The sequence below is a fragment of the Palaemon carinicauda genome, unplaced genomic scaffold (assembly GCF_036898095.1).
Source record: "Palaemon carinicauda isolate YSFRI2023 unplaced genomic scaffold, ASM3689809v2 scaffold1180, whole genome shotgun sequence".
In the NCBI taxonomy this organism is placed as follows: Eukaryota; Metazoa; Arthropoda; class Malacostraca; order Decapoda; family Palaemonidae; genus Palaemon; species Palaemon carinicauda.
This window is the reverse complement of record NW_027168683.1, coordinates 31909-50411: the sequence shown is the minus strand read 5'-3', so window position 1 is coordinate 50411 and position 18503 is coordinate 31909. Positions and strand designations below refer to the sequence as shown.

Sequence of the window (18503 nt, the reverse complement as noted above, 5' to 3'; positions counted from 1 at the left end):
AGAGTACAGTACCTTTTTTTTCAGGGTATCAACCCTTAATTTAGGTGTACAGGTAACAATACACCTTCACTGATCCAAATGCTTTACATACAGTACCGTAACTTTTATACAGTGGTAAAGAAAACGGACCGTTTTCTTAGGGCTTGGAGGGGATAACTAGGCTATAACTACAATATTGAATAATCTCATGGTGGTTTCTGGAATGGATTAGAATGTTTTTAATGGTTGGGTTAATTATTGAATGATAGAAATGGCTGCATTGCATGTCTATTACTACAGATTATCGTGTTTATGAAAGAAAAGGTGTCTTTTCGTAAGGCTTGGAATGGATTAGGCTATTTACATGTAAAACGCGACTCAGGATACGAAAAAATCAGGATACGAAACCGTATCCTGAACAGATTACTTTCGTATCCTGAGGCATCACTGTATATACCATACATAATTCATAATACAGGGAAAAATGATTCACTACACCTCAATTCAAAACACAAAACATGATTGCCAAATTAAATTTTTTTGAGGATTTCCTACAGCACATAAAAAATGGTGTCGCAAAATCAACCTAGTAATTTTGGAAATATAAACTGCATTCCACTATTGGATATAAGACCCAAGATACTCTAACAAAAACACCGCAAAATATAAAAATCCACACAGTAACTCTAAGACAAGTTAAACAAGACCATCCAATTACAGTACAAAGAAAAAGCAAGACAGAATGGCATGTAATCAGAGATACACATCACATATGAACTAAATTAAAGATTTACTTGTTGAATATAAAGAAAATTATGGTATGAAATCAACTTTATACCAAAGTGATATAGATTTCACATACTTGTCTGATAATTAGGCCATGAATAACATTCGGCCAAAAAAACAACTACTTGCACCAAATACAGGAAAAATTAAGTTTTACGATTTGGGGTAACTTGAGATTAAAACTTTACAATAATGATACCCATTGCTTGAAATTATATAACTATAAACTTATGTCACAAAATGTTATAAAGTCGTTATCAATAATTTGGTCCGGTGTTTACATGGCAGAAATGCAATTAATGACTCACTCTTGATAACAAAGGGCTGGTGCAGCCACCATGAGTGAAGCGACTGATAGAATTGGATGATTTTCTTCTTCTGAGACACAATATGTTATCGTATATTTCCGGGTTTGTAATAAAACAAAATAACTTTCAGAAATAATTTTGCGATGTTACAAAATTAACGATTGAATGAGAAAGCATAACACGATCAATGTATCATTTATATTCATTCACAAAGATAATTCATCACATCATCCTGTTTCTCTATGCTCATATCCTACTGACTGCCTTTTACTTAATCTGAGAGAGATGGGCTTGCCAGGGAAAGTCTGTTCGTGGACTTCTATGTACTGTAATGACACGCCTGCCACCTAAACATGAACACACGTCTTTTAAAGTTAAGCAAGTACTGTATCTTGAGAATTTATTCATGAGAAAAAATTCCCCTTGCGCATTACTTATGCAGATGTAATGGATTTTAAAAGTTATTTTTAATGCTATTCACAACTTTGGATACTGCAGAGAAAACAGTTTATAAGATGGAAATTAGAAATTAAGGGGATGATGTGAATTTAGGAAATGGGGAAGAATCCTATTTTGAAGAGTATCCTATGTATTTTGGAGTAGCAGACATCCTAAATTAATATATTGTTAAAGGATTCAAAACCAAGACATAAGTAAACATGTGAATGTTGCTAATTCCTGCAAACTACATGCATGTTCCCAACACTAAAAGCTCTTACTTGTAAAACAGAAAATCTTTAAACAGAAAACTTTTCCTCTGATAATATCTTATATCAAAATCCAGGTACATAGCAAGGTTTTGCTCACAAAAACCTTAGATTTGTAAACAATGAGCACAAATGCATTCTCTAAAGTACAGTATAAATTACAAGTAACCCATGTAAATGTATGTAACAACACTGTCTGCTATATAATTTTACTGATGTAGTGCAATATATATAAACTTAATCCCTGTATTCCAAAATATTCTTAATATTTACGTACATGAGAAATTTTACAAATTCTATATGCAATGCACAACACTACAAAACATCATATACAGTAATGTATTTCAATCTTTGTATATTGAATCTCAAAGAAAACACCAGAATACACTTACAACAAAGTTTTTAAACGTCTAAAGCATACTGTATTGTACATCAAAATATATCCCTCCCTGAATAATCTTGAATACAGTACTGTGAACTAAATTACCAAGAATATATACTGCTCATTATGCTCTTACACTTTCAACCATACATACATCAGGAATCTTGATCTAGCTTTTCTTGTTCTTCCGTTTTTTACTTGACGATGTGTGAGAGGAGTCTGACGATGAATCGGACAAGCTAGAAGATTCATTGTCTAAATCAGAATCAGAGTCGGATGATGACGATGATGAATCAGATGAGGACGAGGAAGATGACGATGAGGAAGACGACGACGAGGAGGACGATGAACTAGAACTGCTTGAAGAATCCGAATCATGAGAATTATTCCGTTTGTCTAACTTCTGTTTTTTCTTTTTCATGGCAACCATTGTTTTTCTGGAAAAAGGCAAACCACTAAATTTCTATTCCTAATAGTAACTGTACTTTAGTACAGTACTTCCTATTGGAATTGATATCTTATCACTAAATGCTGATTAAACAATAGGGCTTAATTCTAATCATCAATTTCCAGCACTGCCGAGAAATTCGTAGTTTCTGGTCACAAGGTTCACGTGGGCTTCGCATAGACAGAGGAGGGTTAGTGGACCACTTGTTTTTATGAAATTCCTTTCATGCACATATTGCTGTTACTTGAAGCTGTGTTGATGACTATCCCTAAATTTTTTTCTGTTCTCTCACCTTGAAAACGGCCTTCTGCTCTGGGAACCACCACATATTTGGAAGTCAATGATGCGACATACTTACATCCTATTCCTCAGCTTTCTTGTCAACTGATATCAATTCAAGATGTCTTTATTTCCCCCCGTGATTTAACTAAAATTTCAGTGGTTCATTTTGACCAAATGAATCACAATTAAATTTTTTCCTGGTTTTGTTTATATAGGAATATTGTTGACTCACACTCTCTCTTCTTTTGAAGTTATGACAGCTGTTAGTCGACTGCTTTCATTATAAACGTAGTGATTACCATTTAGTACTAAAAAAATCAATGGCCTATCCTTGTTCATGAATAGAAGATTCTTTAACATTAAGTGTAAACAAAAGAAAATGTTTGAATACAAGAGAATTAAAGAGGAATTTATGTGAAATTACCTCAATCTGGAGGTCATAGGTACTTCCTTCAATGCCAATTATATGAGTCAACGCGTCTTTGGGTTTGGCCTCTAAGTCACAGACTTATTAAAGTTATGGCACAGTGGATTAGTCCTGGCTAATCTTCACCCTCTTTCCCACTGTTCGTTCTACTTCTTTTGGAGGAATGAGGGCTGGACTCAGTCTGATTGGGACATTTCTCAATCCAAGTGCATCCCTTTGTCCAATCTGCCACTAAAATCTGGTAACTACAACATCTCTCGTTTTAAGAACACAGTTGGTCCACTGGTTCCCCGATTGGTGTAAGAAAGGTAACTGATGCCCCTGACAGAACAAAGATCTGTGAAATTTTTGCTCTCAGAATGACAGATCCTGAGAAATGAAGTAAGCTACAGTTCCCAACTAGTGGTCCAACCAGGTTACCTAGAGGACTTACTATTGTAGAAGCTTCCATATTCACCTATTCGGAAACCAAGAAGACTGTGGACCGGGTTGCTAGCCTCTCAACTGATGTCCCAAGAATCAGTGATGGCTACATCTACAGTATTGATAGAGGTGACAAGATGGCCTCTTCTGGAATGTAGAACTTCCGTTGCTTTGAAAATACCGAGGATAAAATTGTTCAATCGGCAGGCTTGAAGACAATCACTCTGGTTAGGAAGACCTAGTCTTAGATGTATCTAAGGATTGCAGGGGCTTTTCCACCGACGGATGGCCCAGAGTCCTCAGGGCATTATCCTTAGCAGCGTCACCATCTGAAAAAGCAATTTTGGGCTCAATCTGAATGGAAGGGCGGGGATTAACCGTTTCTCAGGGGAAGCAGAAAATCCTGCCTCACTCAGCGATTGTCCTAAAGTACAGTACGAGTTGTCATCCTTCTTCATCACCCTACTGGGGAAAAAGATGAAGAATGTTCAGAAGCTAGAATACCAGGGGGAGAATGGAGAGGATTAGTGATTTCTTCATCATCCAGGAAGACCCCAAAGATGAGGAATCTTTTTTTACCTTTTCTTCCGGCTCTTGCCATACTCGAGCCACTGCGAGGACTGTTACTCTTTACATTCCTCACAGGGTGATGATAGCACCCAGTCATGACCTCTGCAAGAAGACCACAATGAATTGAAGATACACAGAGCCCCTACTCATGAAATTGCCGCACTTGCAACCACATATGCCTGGGCAAGAAGGCATGCCCTCACATAATTTCTCTATTCTGTAACAAAAAAATCTGCATACGATGAAGAATGTTCAGAAGCTCCAGTACCAGGGGGAGAATAAAGAGGATTAGTGATTTCTTCATCATCCAATCCAGGAAGACCCCAAAGATGAGGAATCTTGTTTTCACTTTTCTTCCTGCTCTTGCCATACTCAATCCACTGCGAGGACAGCCACTCTTTACATTCCTCACAGGGTGATGATAGCAAGAAGACCACAAATATATTGAAGAAACACAGAGCCCCTACTCATAAAATTGACGCACTTGCAAAACATATGTCTGGGCAGGAAGGCATGACTTCACGTGATTTCTCTATCCTGTCACACAAAGAACTGCATACTAAAAGAAAAAGTGTAAATATAGCCAAGTTTGTCATACCGAGAGTATGTCTGTACAACTCAGTGGCTAAGTCCAAGCGGCTAGAGTACTCAGTGAGCTGGTAAGAGGGCAGGGGTTACCGGCCACTCGCCTATACCTTCTGACAACTCATCATAAATTCTACTAGGCGAGTTTCAGTTTTACAGAAATCATACTCCTATAAAAGGAAGAATGGTGCTCAATAGAAAAGTGAATGAACCTCATGGAGCCAAATTTTAAAAGCCCCTTCATGCACCTACATAGATGACCCACCAACAACACATCAAACCCCCAAAACACATTTTGCTTTACATTTCAATAACTACAGGTTCCTTTTCTCTACTGTACAGTACAGTATGTCTTTTGCGTCTTATATATAAGCCTTTCAACACTTTTTTTTCTCCATCTACCTCTGAACATTTATAAATTACACATATTTTCCACTAATTTACAGTCATCCATTCCTTCTACATGACCAAACCAGTCTCAAACTATTGTGATACATCCTCCTTTCTCACCCAAAATCAATTATTCTTAGACCATATATACCATGCAACTAGTTCACCTAAACAGCTTAAAAATAAAATTTTGGTCAGCAACATTTAACAACACTTTACTTTGATAAAGGAAGTTTTGAAATTACCACTCGGTTCAATATCAATAAATGTACTGTATGTATGCAGTATACACCTAGGTATACGCATATACAGTACAGTTCAGGACTGTATCTGCATGCATTTAGTATTCTCTTATCTGCTATAAATCTCATGTGCATGTAAAATTTGTTTGCAATAATGTAAAATATTAGAGGTTAATGGTTTTCTCTGTTTTTTACGCAACTTCTCAACATTTTCTCCTAAAACTGGGTAGCTCTAGAATGACATGATCTTGTAATTCCTAAGGTAATACCTAATAATGATGGTAATTCTAAGCTCTATGCCATTACCACCAGTATGCCACCTTCAAGAAAACACTGGTTCTAGAATGACATAGTCTTGTAATTCTCCGGTAATACCTAAGAATAATGATGGTAATTCTAAGCTCTATGCCATTACCACCAGTAAGCCACCTTCAAGAAAACACTGGTTCTAGAATGACATAGTCTTGTAATTCTCCGGTAATACCTAAGAATAATGATGGTAATTCTAAGCTCTATGCCATTACCACCAGTAAGCCACCTTCAAGAAAACCAAATGAAATCATGATTGTGAATGAACTGGAATCTGCACATTATTACATTCCAATGACATTTTTGTCACGGTAAGCCGAGAATTTAACACCAGGTAGTTATCCGACTGGTGGGTTTCTGCGACGAATAGAAGAGGGTATGACTTTACCAACTAAGCTACATACATAAACAGCAACTATACAATGAAGTACTCTGGATATTTGCTAGTTATGTAACCCAGGTTACACTAATTTCATCAATACATCACAAATTTTTAAGTAATTTGTATTTTTCCTAACACACTTAACTAGAACTACCTTCTTAGGAGTTACTGGTAACTCTACCTAACCGACCAGCATTTTGTATAGTTTACCCTCTTTCCATTTTCTAAGGGGTCAACCTCAGGCGGTGTGATAAGTGCCCTGAGGCGACCCGGGGTCGGGAAGCGTGCTAGCTCAGGTCGTCGACTCGTCAGTAAGTTTCTGGCCGCGACGTGTATGACTTTACCAACTAGGTTACATACACAAACAACAACTATTCAATGAAGTACTCTGGATATTTCCTAGTTATGTAACCCAGGTTACACTAATTTCATCAATACTCAGTAAGTAATTAATCACACAACATAATAATGTTAATGATGGAGCATCTACTTACCGCATACAAATCAGATCCTTCTATAACAAGGGTTTCTTCCAAGTTAAAAATCTTGAAACTTGCACCCTCACTTTTAGCTACCATGAAACAAACAGGTGGATATAAATACTGACACAAAATAAATAACCTGAAACAAATAACTTAAAAGACTTACAAATACTCCATTTGTTGTCCTTCTTCATCTTGTTTGAGTCGCTTGTTGAGCATAGAAGTCCTGGAGTCACGATGAACATATTTTCTTTTACCATTGCATTCGTAGGTCCAGTGACCCATCTCTAAACATTTCTGACAACGTACGCTTTCCGCTGATGGTTTCCTGAAAAGAAAATTCACGTTACTACATATTTTAGAGGCATACCTTTAACCCTTTTACCCCCAAAGGACGTACTGGTACGTTTTACAAAAGCCATCCCTTTACCCCCATGGACGTACCGGTACGTCCTTGCAAAAAAATGCTATATTTTTTTTTTTCATATTTTTTTTTTTAGAAAATTCAGGCATTTTCCAAGAGAATGAGACCAACCTGACCTTTCTATGACAAAAATTAAGGCTGTTAGAGCAATTTAAAAAAAATATACTGCAAAATGTGCTGGGAAAAAAATAACCCCTTGGGGGTTAAGGGTTGGAAATTTCCAAATAGCCTGGGGGTAAAAGGGTTAAAATACATTTTTTTTTTCATTCATGTACAGCACAGAATTATTTAAACAGTATAAGCATGCGATTTATTACAAATATTCATGCACAGTAGTAATAAATAAAATCCCTATATAAATTGCAACAAAGGTAATACCAAAATTTTTTTCAGCAATTTATATTTTTTCTAACTATATAAATTGGCTTCACTCCTGGTAATGTAACTCTAAATCATAATATTTTGTAAATCATACAACTAGCTTCTTATTAATATTTTTCACATCCAAATAAACATCAATTTGACAATTAATTGGAAATTTTATATCTGTTCCAAGGAACTACATTACCCATGAAGGCTTTTACCTAGAATATTTAATGTATACTATAAGTCAAATTAACCAGATTAATTCAATTACTAAACAATATCTTTCAAACATTTGAATTTGTAGCTTAGCAAGTAATACAAGTAACAATAATAACATGAGACCTTTCCGAGGAGTATGACTTCAGAAAACATGGAACGGCAGTTTAAACTTAATGAGGTAGTGGTAGTTAATAGTAACAGCCTGGTGACAGGTAAGCCCTGCCCAGCCACCAGGTACCCCCTTCATTTTGACCTTAACCTAGGACTTACAGGGTGGTTGACACAGACAGTATAACTTAAAGGTCTCAGGTTTGTAAAATTATAAAAAATAAGAATTGATTAAAAATCTCATTTGTCTCTACACATACAAATCTTAGACCTTTAAGAGAAAACTCATCCCAAAACAATATATGCCACCAAAAGACCTATTGTATCTAGGCTCCTGTGGGTTATGTCTTGCAAGTAGTGGGCAGAGAATTTTGTTTGCCCTTTCCATCTGCCTGTGAGAAGTACCTGCTGTAAAGAGAAATTCTTTCTAAAAGCCAGGGAAGCGCTAACCCCCCCTGATGTCATGTGCACGCGGGCATCTACCAGATGGTGAGGTGTTTGGAGCCATGGCTCTCTCTATCAATTGCCTGATTCAAGGAGATAGCGTTCTTAGTAATTCTCCTCTACATCTTTCCCGTGCTCAAGAAGTCTATTGATTTGAGGCCTAGCTCTTCTCGTCCTTTCAAGATACAACTAATGCTAAGGTACAACAATTGCCCTATTTATCACACTTTAGGGTTAATATAAAATATGTTTGCATTAAGTTGCGATATATCCCTATTAAAATAATCTTTCATTCTTAACATGACAGGAGGACTACAAAGGTTTCCCTGGGTCAGATGGGTAATATTAGAAAGTATCCTCGATATTAGTATTTACAATAAGAGCTTTCCATCCATTTAGTTGGCCGAAATAACGCAAATATAAGCCATGTTGATGCAGCCTACTATAAGTCAAGGGCCAAAAGAAATAGCGTGCGTAACTATTTCCAGTCTTATTCCTCGTTAAATGCTAAATGATACATAATATATAAAATTAGGTCTTACGGGCGCTTTCCAAATAATCCATTTCCGACAGGCATCTCGACGTATTATTTAAGGTCAGCCTAAGAGTTTAGGCAAGAGGATGTTTACAAAGCAATATTCTACGGCGCATAATAATGATAAACACAAAAGAGTAGTGTTTCCAATGAAGAGTAGTGTTTCTAATAAGGGTGCTGGGGAGGAAGTGAATGCATATAAGTATGATATTATTGTTGGCGTAAAACAGTACAGTATACAAAATAATACATTAAAAGGATATAAATTATAGTATTGTCAAAAAAAGTTCAGAATAACATGGAAACCAAAACTGAGGATTAGTATCTGAACGTATAAGTCTTGCAGGTTCTGTATCCCTGTGACAGGAACAGGAAAACAGCACTTGTCTTAAAGCAAACAAAATACAGTGCTGTAATAATAATTCATATTACAAAAAAATCTTATTGTAGTTTATTTTGTTATTTCTGCATATCCCTTCTGTACTGAACTGTTTTTCCAGTTACTTTAAGTCATCTATTATAAGGGTTGTGTCTTGTCTTATCACTATTATTATTATTATTTGCTAAGCTACAACCCTTGTTAGAAAAGCAGGATATTATGCCCAAGGGCTTCTGCCAGGAAAATTAGCTTTGAGGAAAGGGAAATAAAAATAAATAAACGTCAAGAAGAGTAATACTGTAACTATCAAAATAAAATATGCCAAGAACAGTAACAATATCAAAATAGATCTTTTATACATAAACTACAAAAACTTTAAAAACAAGAGAAAGATTAATAAGATATACTGCGCCTGAGTGTGTCGTTAAGCACGAGAACTCTACTCCAAGACAGTGAAGACCATGATACAGATGATAGAGGCTATGACACTACTCAAAAATATAGAAAAATTGTTTGATTTTGGGGTGTGCTTCTCCAAAAAGAGCTGCTTACCATAGCTAGTTTCTCTTCTATCCTTAACAAAAGGTACTTAACTCCTTCAGCAAAGAAGAATTCTTTGGTAATCTCAGTGTTGTCAGGTATATGAGGACAGAGGCGAACGTGGAAAGAAAAGGTAAAGGAAAAATAGGCCATAGGGAGAGGAAGCCAATGTAGTACTGTCCTGCCATCAAAGTACCCAATGCCATAAGTCTAGCAGTAGTCTCAACGGGTGGCTGGTGTAGTGCCCTGGCCAAACTACTGCCTCTAAAAGCCCTGCACCTTGCAGGATCCACAAGAATTGATTGCCGTGTATATTCTACAGTATTTAAAGAATAATATAGCGAAATTCAAGTTAATTGCCATCTTTCAAGTTAACCTAAACTATAACTAAAGTAAATTGCATCCAAGTGTGAGGGAAATTCTTCCTGCTATTCTTAGAGTTGTGAGCAAAGACTCTTCCAAACATGAATTAAAAAAACAATTTAAATATAGATAATTGATTTTGAAAATAAAACCATTAACACTGAGAATTTTATCACAGTTTTGGGCATAGAAATACGACGTAGCACCAATTGGTCCAATTGTGTTGTTTCTTTTTCAAATAAATTCAACCACACAGGATATAGTCACGTCCATTTGTCATGTTTCTCTGAACTAACGTAAACAAAACTACACGTGCCTACCTGACTTAACGTAAGAAGATTAGTGTAATCAATCAATTGTTTTGCATATATTAACTAGGAAATAGTGTTAATTTTTGTATAAACTAATGAATTTTAAGTAACTGATGATATATTTTGAAATAGGCTAGGGTTTGCATGGCCCGGTAGACCATTGCTTGGAAATGAGTGTGTCGCCATTTAAAGTTATTTTTAGGCATACAGCCGATTATAAACAATAAATAAACCCAATTTGTGTCAAAACAATATTCAACCAATTTAACAAGTAATTTTTAGAGCCATTCTAGTTTGTTTGGACAGACCAGGTGTAAAATTTTAAGTTATGAATGAAAAACCTCACTTTAAAAAGAGAAACAAACCTAACCTAACCTAGGAGCTGTTATACCTACATACTGCGATCCCCTTTTGACTGCCATACCCTAATATTAACTCTCAACCCTGCGTTTGCTTCCAAACTGGCTTCACTCCTGGTAGGGTAAAACAAAATCATATTTCTAAAATCTTAAAAATAGCTTCGGGGTGTATGTATGATAGTGTACAACTTAGAATATGGGATGTTATTGTACTGTATTACAGGGTAATGTAGGTTAGGTTAGGGGGGAAAGTTTAGGTTAGTTGATGTCCATTTTTAATGAACTCGTGAGGAACTGGCCGCTGATATACAAAGGCTCCCTAGCTTCATATTGTATTTCAGACTAAGATAAACAACAGCTTTCCCATAAATGAAATTGATTTGACAAATTATAAGAAATTTTATGCTTCTCCCAACGAAGTGAAGTAAATTCACCCAGTTTTTTTTTTTTATTGAATTGTATACAAGCTAGATTTTTTAGTTTAGAAAATCCTCCTTTGTCAATTGACCGTCAGTTTAAGGGAGGTCTTCTCTGGGCTGGCGAGTCAAATGTACTCATGACAGTGATTTGTTAAGTACAATGTCATCTTGTCACCAATTTTCAACATTGTTTTACCACAATCTTCCCACTAATTATTATTACTTGCTAAGCTACAACCCTAGTTGGAAAAGCAAGATGCTATAGCCCAATGGCTCCAACAGGGAAAATACCCCAGTGAGGAAAGGAAAAAATAAAATATTATAAGAGCAGGGTAAATATATGATCCTGTACTTTACGTACTAGCGAAACTGGAATTCGCTTTAAGAAATGGACGAGTGCTGTCTAGTTTGGTATTTTTCTCTACTGTATATGTTTAATAGGGGCTGGGGCATAATAATTTACGTATCCGTCTATTGAAATGTGCAGTATGTTTTTTCACTCGAGTCAATTGTTTACGTGTGAGAGACTGAAAGGGACTTATTGCGCATGCGTTATTTCCCATGGTTTCTGTGCATTTACAATGACATATTTGTCAGTTGGTTTTTTTTTAAACCAATTAAAAGCTTACAAGTACTTTTTCATAAGTTCCTGCCTATTGTTCTACATCAGCCATTTTTTTTTCCACCTTCCCCTTCAATTTCACATTAACCACCATCACATAAAGAAGTCTCCAGAGGGAACTTGGGGGAAGTACATCAATCTATTTCGAAATTTAGTGGAAGTTCATTTACGTCGGCAATTTATTATGATGAAAATGCTTTCCGTTCAGTGTAAAGCTATTGTTACTCATGTGAAATTAAAAAAATAACCGAAGTAATGCCTCAAAGGTCCGATTCCGACTTAATTTTTCGGGAACACCAGCATATTTCTACTGCAAAGCTTCTGTAAAAAAAAAAAAAAAAAAAAAAAAGAAGACTGTCAATCATAACGTAAGTATTTACTTGCGATTTACTTTATCATAATATAAGGATTTATTTGCGATTTACTTTTAGTTTTTGACCTGGGAAGGGGGTCTGGCTAGTGTTTATGACCTGGACGAGGGGGTCCGGGGGGCTTCTCAGGCTATACTGTATTGATTGCAGGTGGTTCAGGGTATTCAGTCCATGAGTAGTTCTAGAAGTATGGGTACCAGGTGACCTGGATACATGCTTGGAAAGGTAAAAAGTGGGACACTTCTGGGACATCTGGTGGTTGCAGGTTTCACAAAGTAGGTTGTCGTAAGGCAATGGGCTTGTTCAGTCAAACCTTTCGATATGAAAGAATCTGCTTATGAAATTTTCACTCTGCGAAACGAGATGCGAAGAATTTTACGACTCGCATCACGAAAAATGTTTCGGACAACGAAAGGAGGTATGGTGCGAGAGCCCGACTGTGTCTGAAACTGATTTTAAAATTTGCCCTCCGCCAGCCCGTACACTTGCTACCATCCTCCTGCGCTCCCATTGGTTATCTCCCAACTCTGGTGATAGTTACCACCATAAGATCCTGCTCTCCTATCGGTCAGCATCTACTGAACTGTATCCCATCATGCATCAACGCATTGGTGTTCCTGTCTTTTCATTTAGGCAGCGGTATCGTACCCGTTGACTTAGTGTTTGTAATTTTGCTTTCGTAACAACTGCACTGTATCGTGCGTAATATTACATTACATCATTAACCATGGGTCCCAACAAAGTCGCTGATGTCAAGGGAAAGAAGAGGGTAATGCTTTCCATGGAGATGAAGATGGAAATAATCAAGAAATACAAGGCTGACATGCAGTTAAGTGTGATTGCGAAGGAATATGGCCAAAATCCGTCTACGATAGGAACGATCCTGAAGCATAAGGAAGCTATCAAAGCAACATCTTCTAAGGGCGTGACTGTTTGGACGATTATTTTAAAAAGAGGCCTTCGATAGAAGCAAAGAAAGCGATTGCTAAATAAACGAAAGAAAAGTGGCAGTGATGAAGAAAATACGTAATGTAATTAAATTTAGAAAATACAAAAAGTAAAGTAAAAAAAAAAAAAAAATTAGAAAAAGGAAGAAAAAAAAGAAATTTTATTCTAAGTTTATCGTAAATTTAACAGTTAATATTTCCTCCCATTTGTAAATGTTTTTCCTAAAATGGAGTGTTAATATTTCCTGTCATTTATGCGTTTTCTGCCACTTGTTAACGTTTTCCGATGTTTTTCATCCTCCTCTACCGCCCCGCACTTCGCTCTCGGAAATCGCCTCCCTCCAAAGGTAAGGGTCCACATTTTTTGTTACTGTATATTTACTGTTTGCTCTAATTATAAACTTTTTTTTTACAGGTTACCAATGGTTTATTTATTATTAAATGATCAAAATACAGTACTTGTCATACATTTAGTACTGTTTAGAGGTGAGTCTCCTTTTACATTTAATGTGGTGTTTTAGTGGGGTATGGAACAAATTAGGCTATTTACATGTAAAAGGCGACTCACTAGACGAAAAAATCCTTTCACGAAAGCTATTACGGAACCAATTAATTTCGTGTTGTGAGCCATTACTGTATGTGAAAAATATATTTTTATTAAATTTTTTTTGCCAGTTCTGTTGGCTGCATTCTTTTCTGCCTGTTTCTTTTTTTTATCTTCCTTCTTGGTTGTTTCTTTCCACGTGACTATTATTTCTGTTACTTGATCTTGTCCCTTTTTCATTTTATACAGTAATAATGAATAAAGCCTGTGGGAATAAAGAAATAATAATCCACAGAGTACATTACAACTTATATACTATAAACACTCATAAATTGTTAAGTTTTTAGGAGTTTTAACATGTTTGTAATAGGTCATTAATCTACCATTTGTTCTCTTTCCAGAGTTATGGGTAAGAAAAGTGCAAGAAAGCAAAGGATGAAAAATGCCAAAACTCGCAAGAAAGATGTTAAGCTTAACTTAGATTCAATGTCAGTTGCTGAATTATTATCCCATGCGCAGGAACAAATAGACACTTATAAATTTGATAAGGCCCAAAACTACTGTCAGGAAGCACTGAAGCGTGATCCTGATAATGTATTTGCCCTTGAAACCTCGGCAAGCTTATGCCTTGAAGTAGGCAATTTTTATGGAGCCAAGCACTGCCTTGGTAGAGCTATTACTGTACAACCAGAGGAAGGCTATTCAAAGTACTTGTCCATGGCACAACTGCTTGGAGGCAAAGATTCCCTACAATGCTATTTGAAAGGCATTGAGTTAATGAAGTCACAGCTTGACAACCTCCAGCCCACAGCAGTAAATGAAAACAGCCTATGTGATGATGCTGAAAAGCCTGATGAGGAAGATGACACAGAAATGGAAACTGCGACAGCCAAAAGGGATGAAGAGGAAAGTGTTGAAGAAACTGAAGAGGAAAGAGAGAATGAACCACCTTCCTCCTCCTCCTCTGCTTGTCATCCAGATGAATCTCAGAACATGAAGTCTAGTCTGGTTCATCAGATGTCATCCGCATATTGCTCAGTTGCTGAACTATTCATGACGGATCTCTGTGATGAAGAAGATGCAGAAACCCAGTGTCAGACTAATATCAGCAAAGCCATAGAAGTAGATCCCAGTAATCCTGAAGCTTATCAAAGTATGGTACGTGTTTTCTTTTAATACAGGAATTGTGAAACGTATTACGCTATCTAATACTATACTGTATACTAAATATTCTACAGTAGTATCCCAGTTTACGAGTGTGTAACTATGAATACAAGCCCATTTGTATGTGTATAAAAATCAAAATCAGTTTACAAGCATTGTATCAGTCTGTAAGTAAAATTTTTATATGAAGTAATTAAGTTGTATTGGATTCCCTGTTCTACCGTTTGACAGGGAATTCCTTGGAGACCACACAACACTTCAATCCCCAAAAAACTTGTAAACCAAGGTACTACTGTATTTGCAATTTTTAATCTAGTATTTAACTTTGAAACTTTTGTTGAAAAGTTTCAATGTGAACAACTAACTATTTTTAGAGATACAGGTGTTTAACACTTTGATTTGGAGTATGTCTTGCTTAAGAAATTAAAGTGGCATTGGAACCATTAGATCATCCTGTACAGCATATTAATATCCGGCCACATCATCTGAGTTATCAAAACTTAAAAATGTGTCATATCCTCTTGTGTTATTTTCTTCCAGGCTTGGGATTGATTTGCATCTCATATAAGAGTTCAGTGCTGTACTGTTATGCTTATAGCATCCTGCTTTTCTAATTAGAAGTTGTTATGAAAGGCTTTCTCAAGTGAAGCAAAAAAATAGGATTATTAAACTAATACCTTTACAGCACTGGTAATAATAATAATTCAGTCATAATAATGATGATAACTATTTCAGGCCAGTTATCTTCTTGTCAAACAAGAAGTGGAACAAGCAAAAGAGAACATACAAAAGTCCATAGAACTGTGGCTGCCAAAGTACAAAGCAGTCGAAGAGGGTAAAGCTGTTGCAGGTAGTTTTGACCCCGTTGAAGTATGTCCCTTATCGTACCCAACAAGACTCAATACGGCTAAAATTCTCATTGAAATCGAGGACCACGATCATGCTATAGATGTCCTCGAGGGTCTTGCTGAAGAGGATGACTCGGTAAGTTAAGACACAGTAGTGATTATCAGTACTCTATTTTGTATATTTTAAATCACTTTCCTAATCGGGAGTATTTCTTGGATTGTTATTTTGACTTTATTTAACCAAAATGCATGATGTTGCTTCTCTGTCTTTTACTCTATGATAGAGTACAGATACAGAAGCTTGTTAAATGTGTATACACGAATACAAATTTTAACTTTATAAGGATGTTACCACAGATACAGTACTTGGGAATTTTGCCGGCTTCCAAGGATTATTAATGTTTAAACCTACAGATGTAGTGGAACGTTAGTGTAACTGCTCTCAGAAATGAAAGGGTGAAATTACAGATACCAAATACTGGAACTTTTAAATAACAAATTGGCCTCCAGACAAAAACAGAATTTTGATAATAAAAATTTTTATTTCTATATTCACCTGATGTTCATATTGCTTTTCCAGAAACTCAGTTTAATTGACATCTACCCATAAAATTTGTTTAATTTTCCCATTTTCATTCAGTTCAATAATTACATGCCATCAACAAGGGATTGGAATCCTTTAGCAGTAAGTGATGAAAACACCAGGTTAGGTTGCCCTGTCAGTTAATCCAGTCTTGTTTCAAAGCCGATATTATCCCTTCTCTTGATACCATGAGTCACTGGGAGGATGGTGGCCATGTATATAAACATCAGTGAGTTTAGCGATAAAACTTTCTAAATTTCTATTCATTTCTATGAATCTCCGTTTATGTTCATATTGCTGACTCCCATACTGTTGGAGATGGGACAAAATTGAAGGAAAGAGAGGGATAAATAGTATAAGTAATGCAACATGGTCAAGGGTTACTAACCTGGTCTAGGTTACTCATCTATAATACTCTGATAAACTGTTTTAGCCTATTAGAAACATCCCTGTGTAGCAATCTACTGGACTGGGTTCAAGACCCACTCAAGCTTGATAATTTCTTGAAGTGTCGGTAACCTCACTATCCTTATGAGTTAAGGGGGAGTTGGGGGAGCTTGTAAACCTACCTGCTGAATCACTGGCAACCATTGCCTGGCTCTCTCTGGTCCTAGCTTGGGTGGGAAGGGTGCTTAAGGACTGATTATATGTATAAATGGTCAGTCTCTAAACATCTAGGGTATTGTCTTTGTCCGTTACCTTAGAATAGTGTGCCTGAGTGTGCCCTCAAGCAAGAGAACTCTACCCCAAGACAGTGAAAGACCATAGTACAGAGGCTAAGGCACTATCCAAGACCAGAGAACATTGGTTTGATGTGGAGTGGTGTCCTCCTAGAAGAGCTGCTTGCCATAGCTAAAGTCTCTCTTCTACCCTTACCAATAGGAAAGTAGCCACATTGCAGTAGTTAATCCCTTGAGCGAAGAAAAATTGTTTGGTAATCTCAGTGTTGTCAGATGTATGAGGACAGGAGGATATGTAAAGAATTGGCCAGACTAATCGGTGTACACTATGTGTAGGCAAAAGGAAAACAAGCCGTTATCAGAGAGAAGAATCCAATGTAGGACTGTCTGGCTAGTCAAAGGACCCAATAACTCTCCAGCGGTAGTATCTCAACAGGTGGCTGATGCCTAGGCAAACCTGCTACCTAGAAAAGTACTGTAGGGCTGTCCTCTTAATTGCAAATACCCTCCTCATTATTACTAAAATACATTCTCTTCATGCACTTTGTAAGAGGTAATAGTGGTGACATACAGATTTATATTTCAGCATCCCCATTTTAGAATTTGACACTTACATTATTATTATCAGAGTACTGTAGTTTACTATTTTTTGGACTGGTAAAATTACAGTATATAAGATGTTTATGAAGGTATAGTAAACAGAATACTGTATGGGTACAGTACTTGCAATATTGACTAACTGTTCTTCTTCTATACACAGGTTGTTGACACTTGGTACCTAATGGGATGGAGTGCATATTTACGGGGAGAGGAACATCGAGATAATGCAAGATACCTATTGCATAGAGCCATGGAAGTATGTTATTGGGCAATTGCATTAATTAAAATCATACTAAAATTTTTTCAGGAACATTTGGAGGTCCACTTTAGTATTTGCTAGTGTCATATTTGATCGAAAATGTCTTGTGGAACATTAAGACTTCCATAATTTTATTTTCAGGCTAATTGTTACAATGATAAAGATTGAAATATTTTGATAATTTAAAAAAATAAATATAATTTGGCAAACTTGTTTTGCAGAAGTATTCACTTGGCAGATGTTAAGTAACCCAATACATTTGTGAATACTTGCAGGCTCACAAGGCCAACCCTACTGATGATGCCCAGTTGATTGAACATTTAGAAGAACTGTTAGCAGAACTTGGCCCATTGCCAGAAGAAGCGGCACAAGATGAAGATGATGAGGACATTGACAGAGAATTAGAAGATTCAGAGGATGAAGAAACGGAAGATATGGATACAAATTAACATTGTCATTGAAATGTGTGTTATATTGTTCGTGGATAACCACATCAGTGTTTTTTTATTACAATTGAAAAGTAAACAGTTATTTTATGTATTAAGTTTGTTGGTTCTATGTTTTAAATTTGACAAATAAAACTCAAAAGGATTTTTGTATCTCTCTATACCATTGGGATTTCACCATAGAGACATCTTTGTTATTGGAGGCAAAATAATCATGGTCTATCACTGGAATTTCCATGAAATGGTATCAAGGGGATTATTGAAGCTGTA

At 36.3% G+C, this 18503-nt stretch overlaps 2 protein-coding genes across 2 annotated transcripts; one reads left to right on the top strand and one right to left on the bottom strand.

Annotated features, from left to right (window-relative positions):
- Positions 1-8932, bottom strand: LOC137635374 (zinc finger CCHC domain-containing protein 10-like). The gene is made up of 3 exons (XM_068367841.1): positions 8806-8932; positions 6869-7030; positions 1-2599 (listed from the first exon to the last, which is right to left on the bottom strand). The coding sequence occupies exons 1-3, from the start codon at positions 8838-8840 to the stop codon at positions 2332-2334; spliced, it is 465 nt and encodes a 154-aa protein (XP_068223942.1). The 5' UTR covers positions 8841-8932; the 3' UTR covers positions 1-2331.
- A 1343-nt stretch (positions 8933-10275) lies between these two features.
- Positions 10276-18378, top strand: LOC137635373 (uncharacterized). The gene is made up of 5 exons (XM_068367839.1): positions 10276-10410; positions 14055-14811; positions 15553-15801; positions 17689-17784; positions 18063-18378. Exons 2-5 carry the CDS (start codon positions 14059-14061, stop codon positions 18234-18236), a joined length of 1272 nt encoding a protein of 423 aa, XP_068223940.1. The 5' UTR covers positions 10276-10410; positions 14055-14058; the 3' UTR covers positions 18237-18378.
- Positions 18379-18503: the final 125 nt, after the last annotated feature.

Excerpts from the sequence above, each read along its gene's own strand:
- LOC137635374 (XM_068367841.1), bottom strand. The coding sequence starts at position 8,840 with ATGCCTGTCGGAAATGGATTATTTGGAAAGCGCCC. Across the intron at positions 7,031-8,805 it reads GGATTATTTGGAAAGCGCCC|GAAACCATCAGCGGAAAGCG; the intron begins GTAAGACCTAAT and ends TTTTCTTTTCAG. Across the intron at positions 2,600-6,868 it reads GGACAACAAATGGAGTATTT|AAAAACAATGGTTGCCATGA; the intron begins GTAAGTCTTTTA and ends GCCTTTTTCCAG.
- LOC137635373 (XM_068367839.1), top strand. The coding sequence starts at position 14,059 with ATGGGTAAGAAAAGTGCAAGAAAGCAAAGGATGAAAAATGCCAAAACT. Across the intron at positions 14,812-15,552 it reads CTGAAGCTTATCAAAGTATG|GCCAGTTATCTTCTTGTCAA; the intron begins GTACGTGTTTTC and ends TAACTATTTCAG. Across the intron at positions 15,802-17,688 it reads TTGCTGAAGAGGATGACTCG|GTTGTTGACACTTGGTACCT; the intron begins GTAAGTTAAGAC and ends TTCTATACACAG.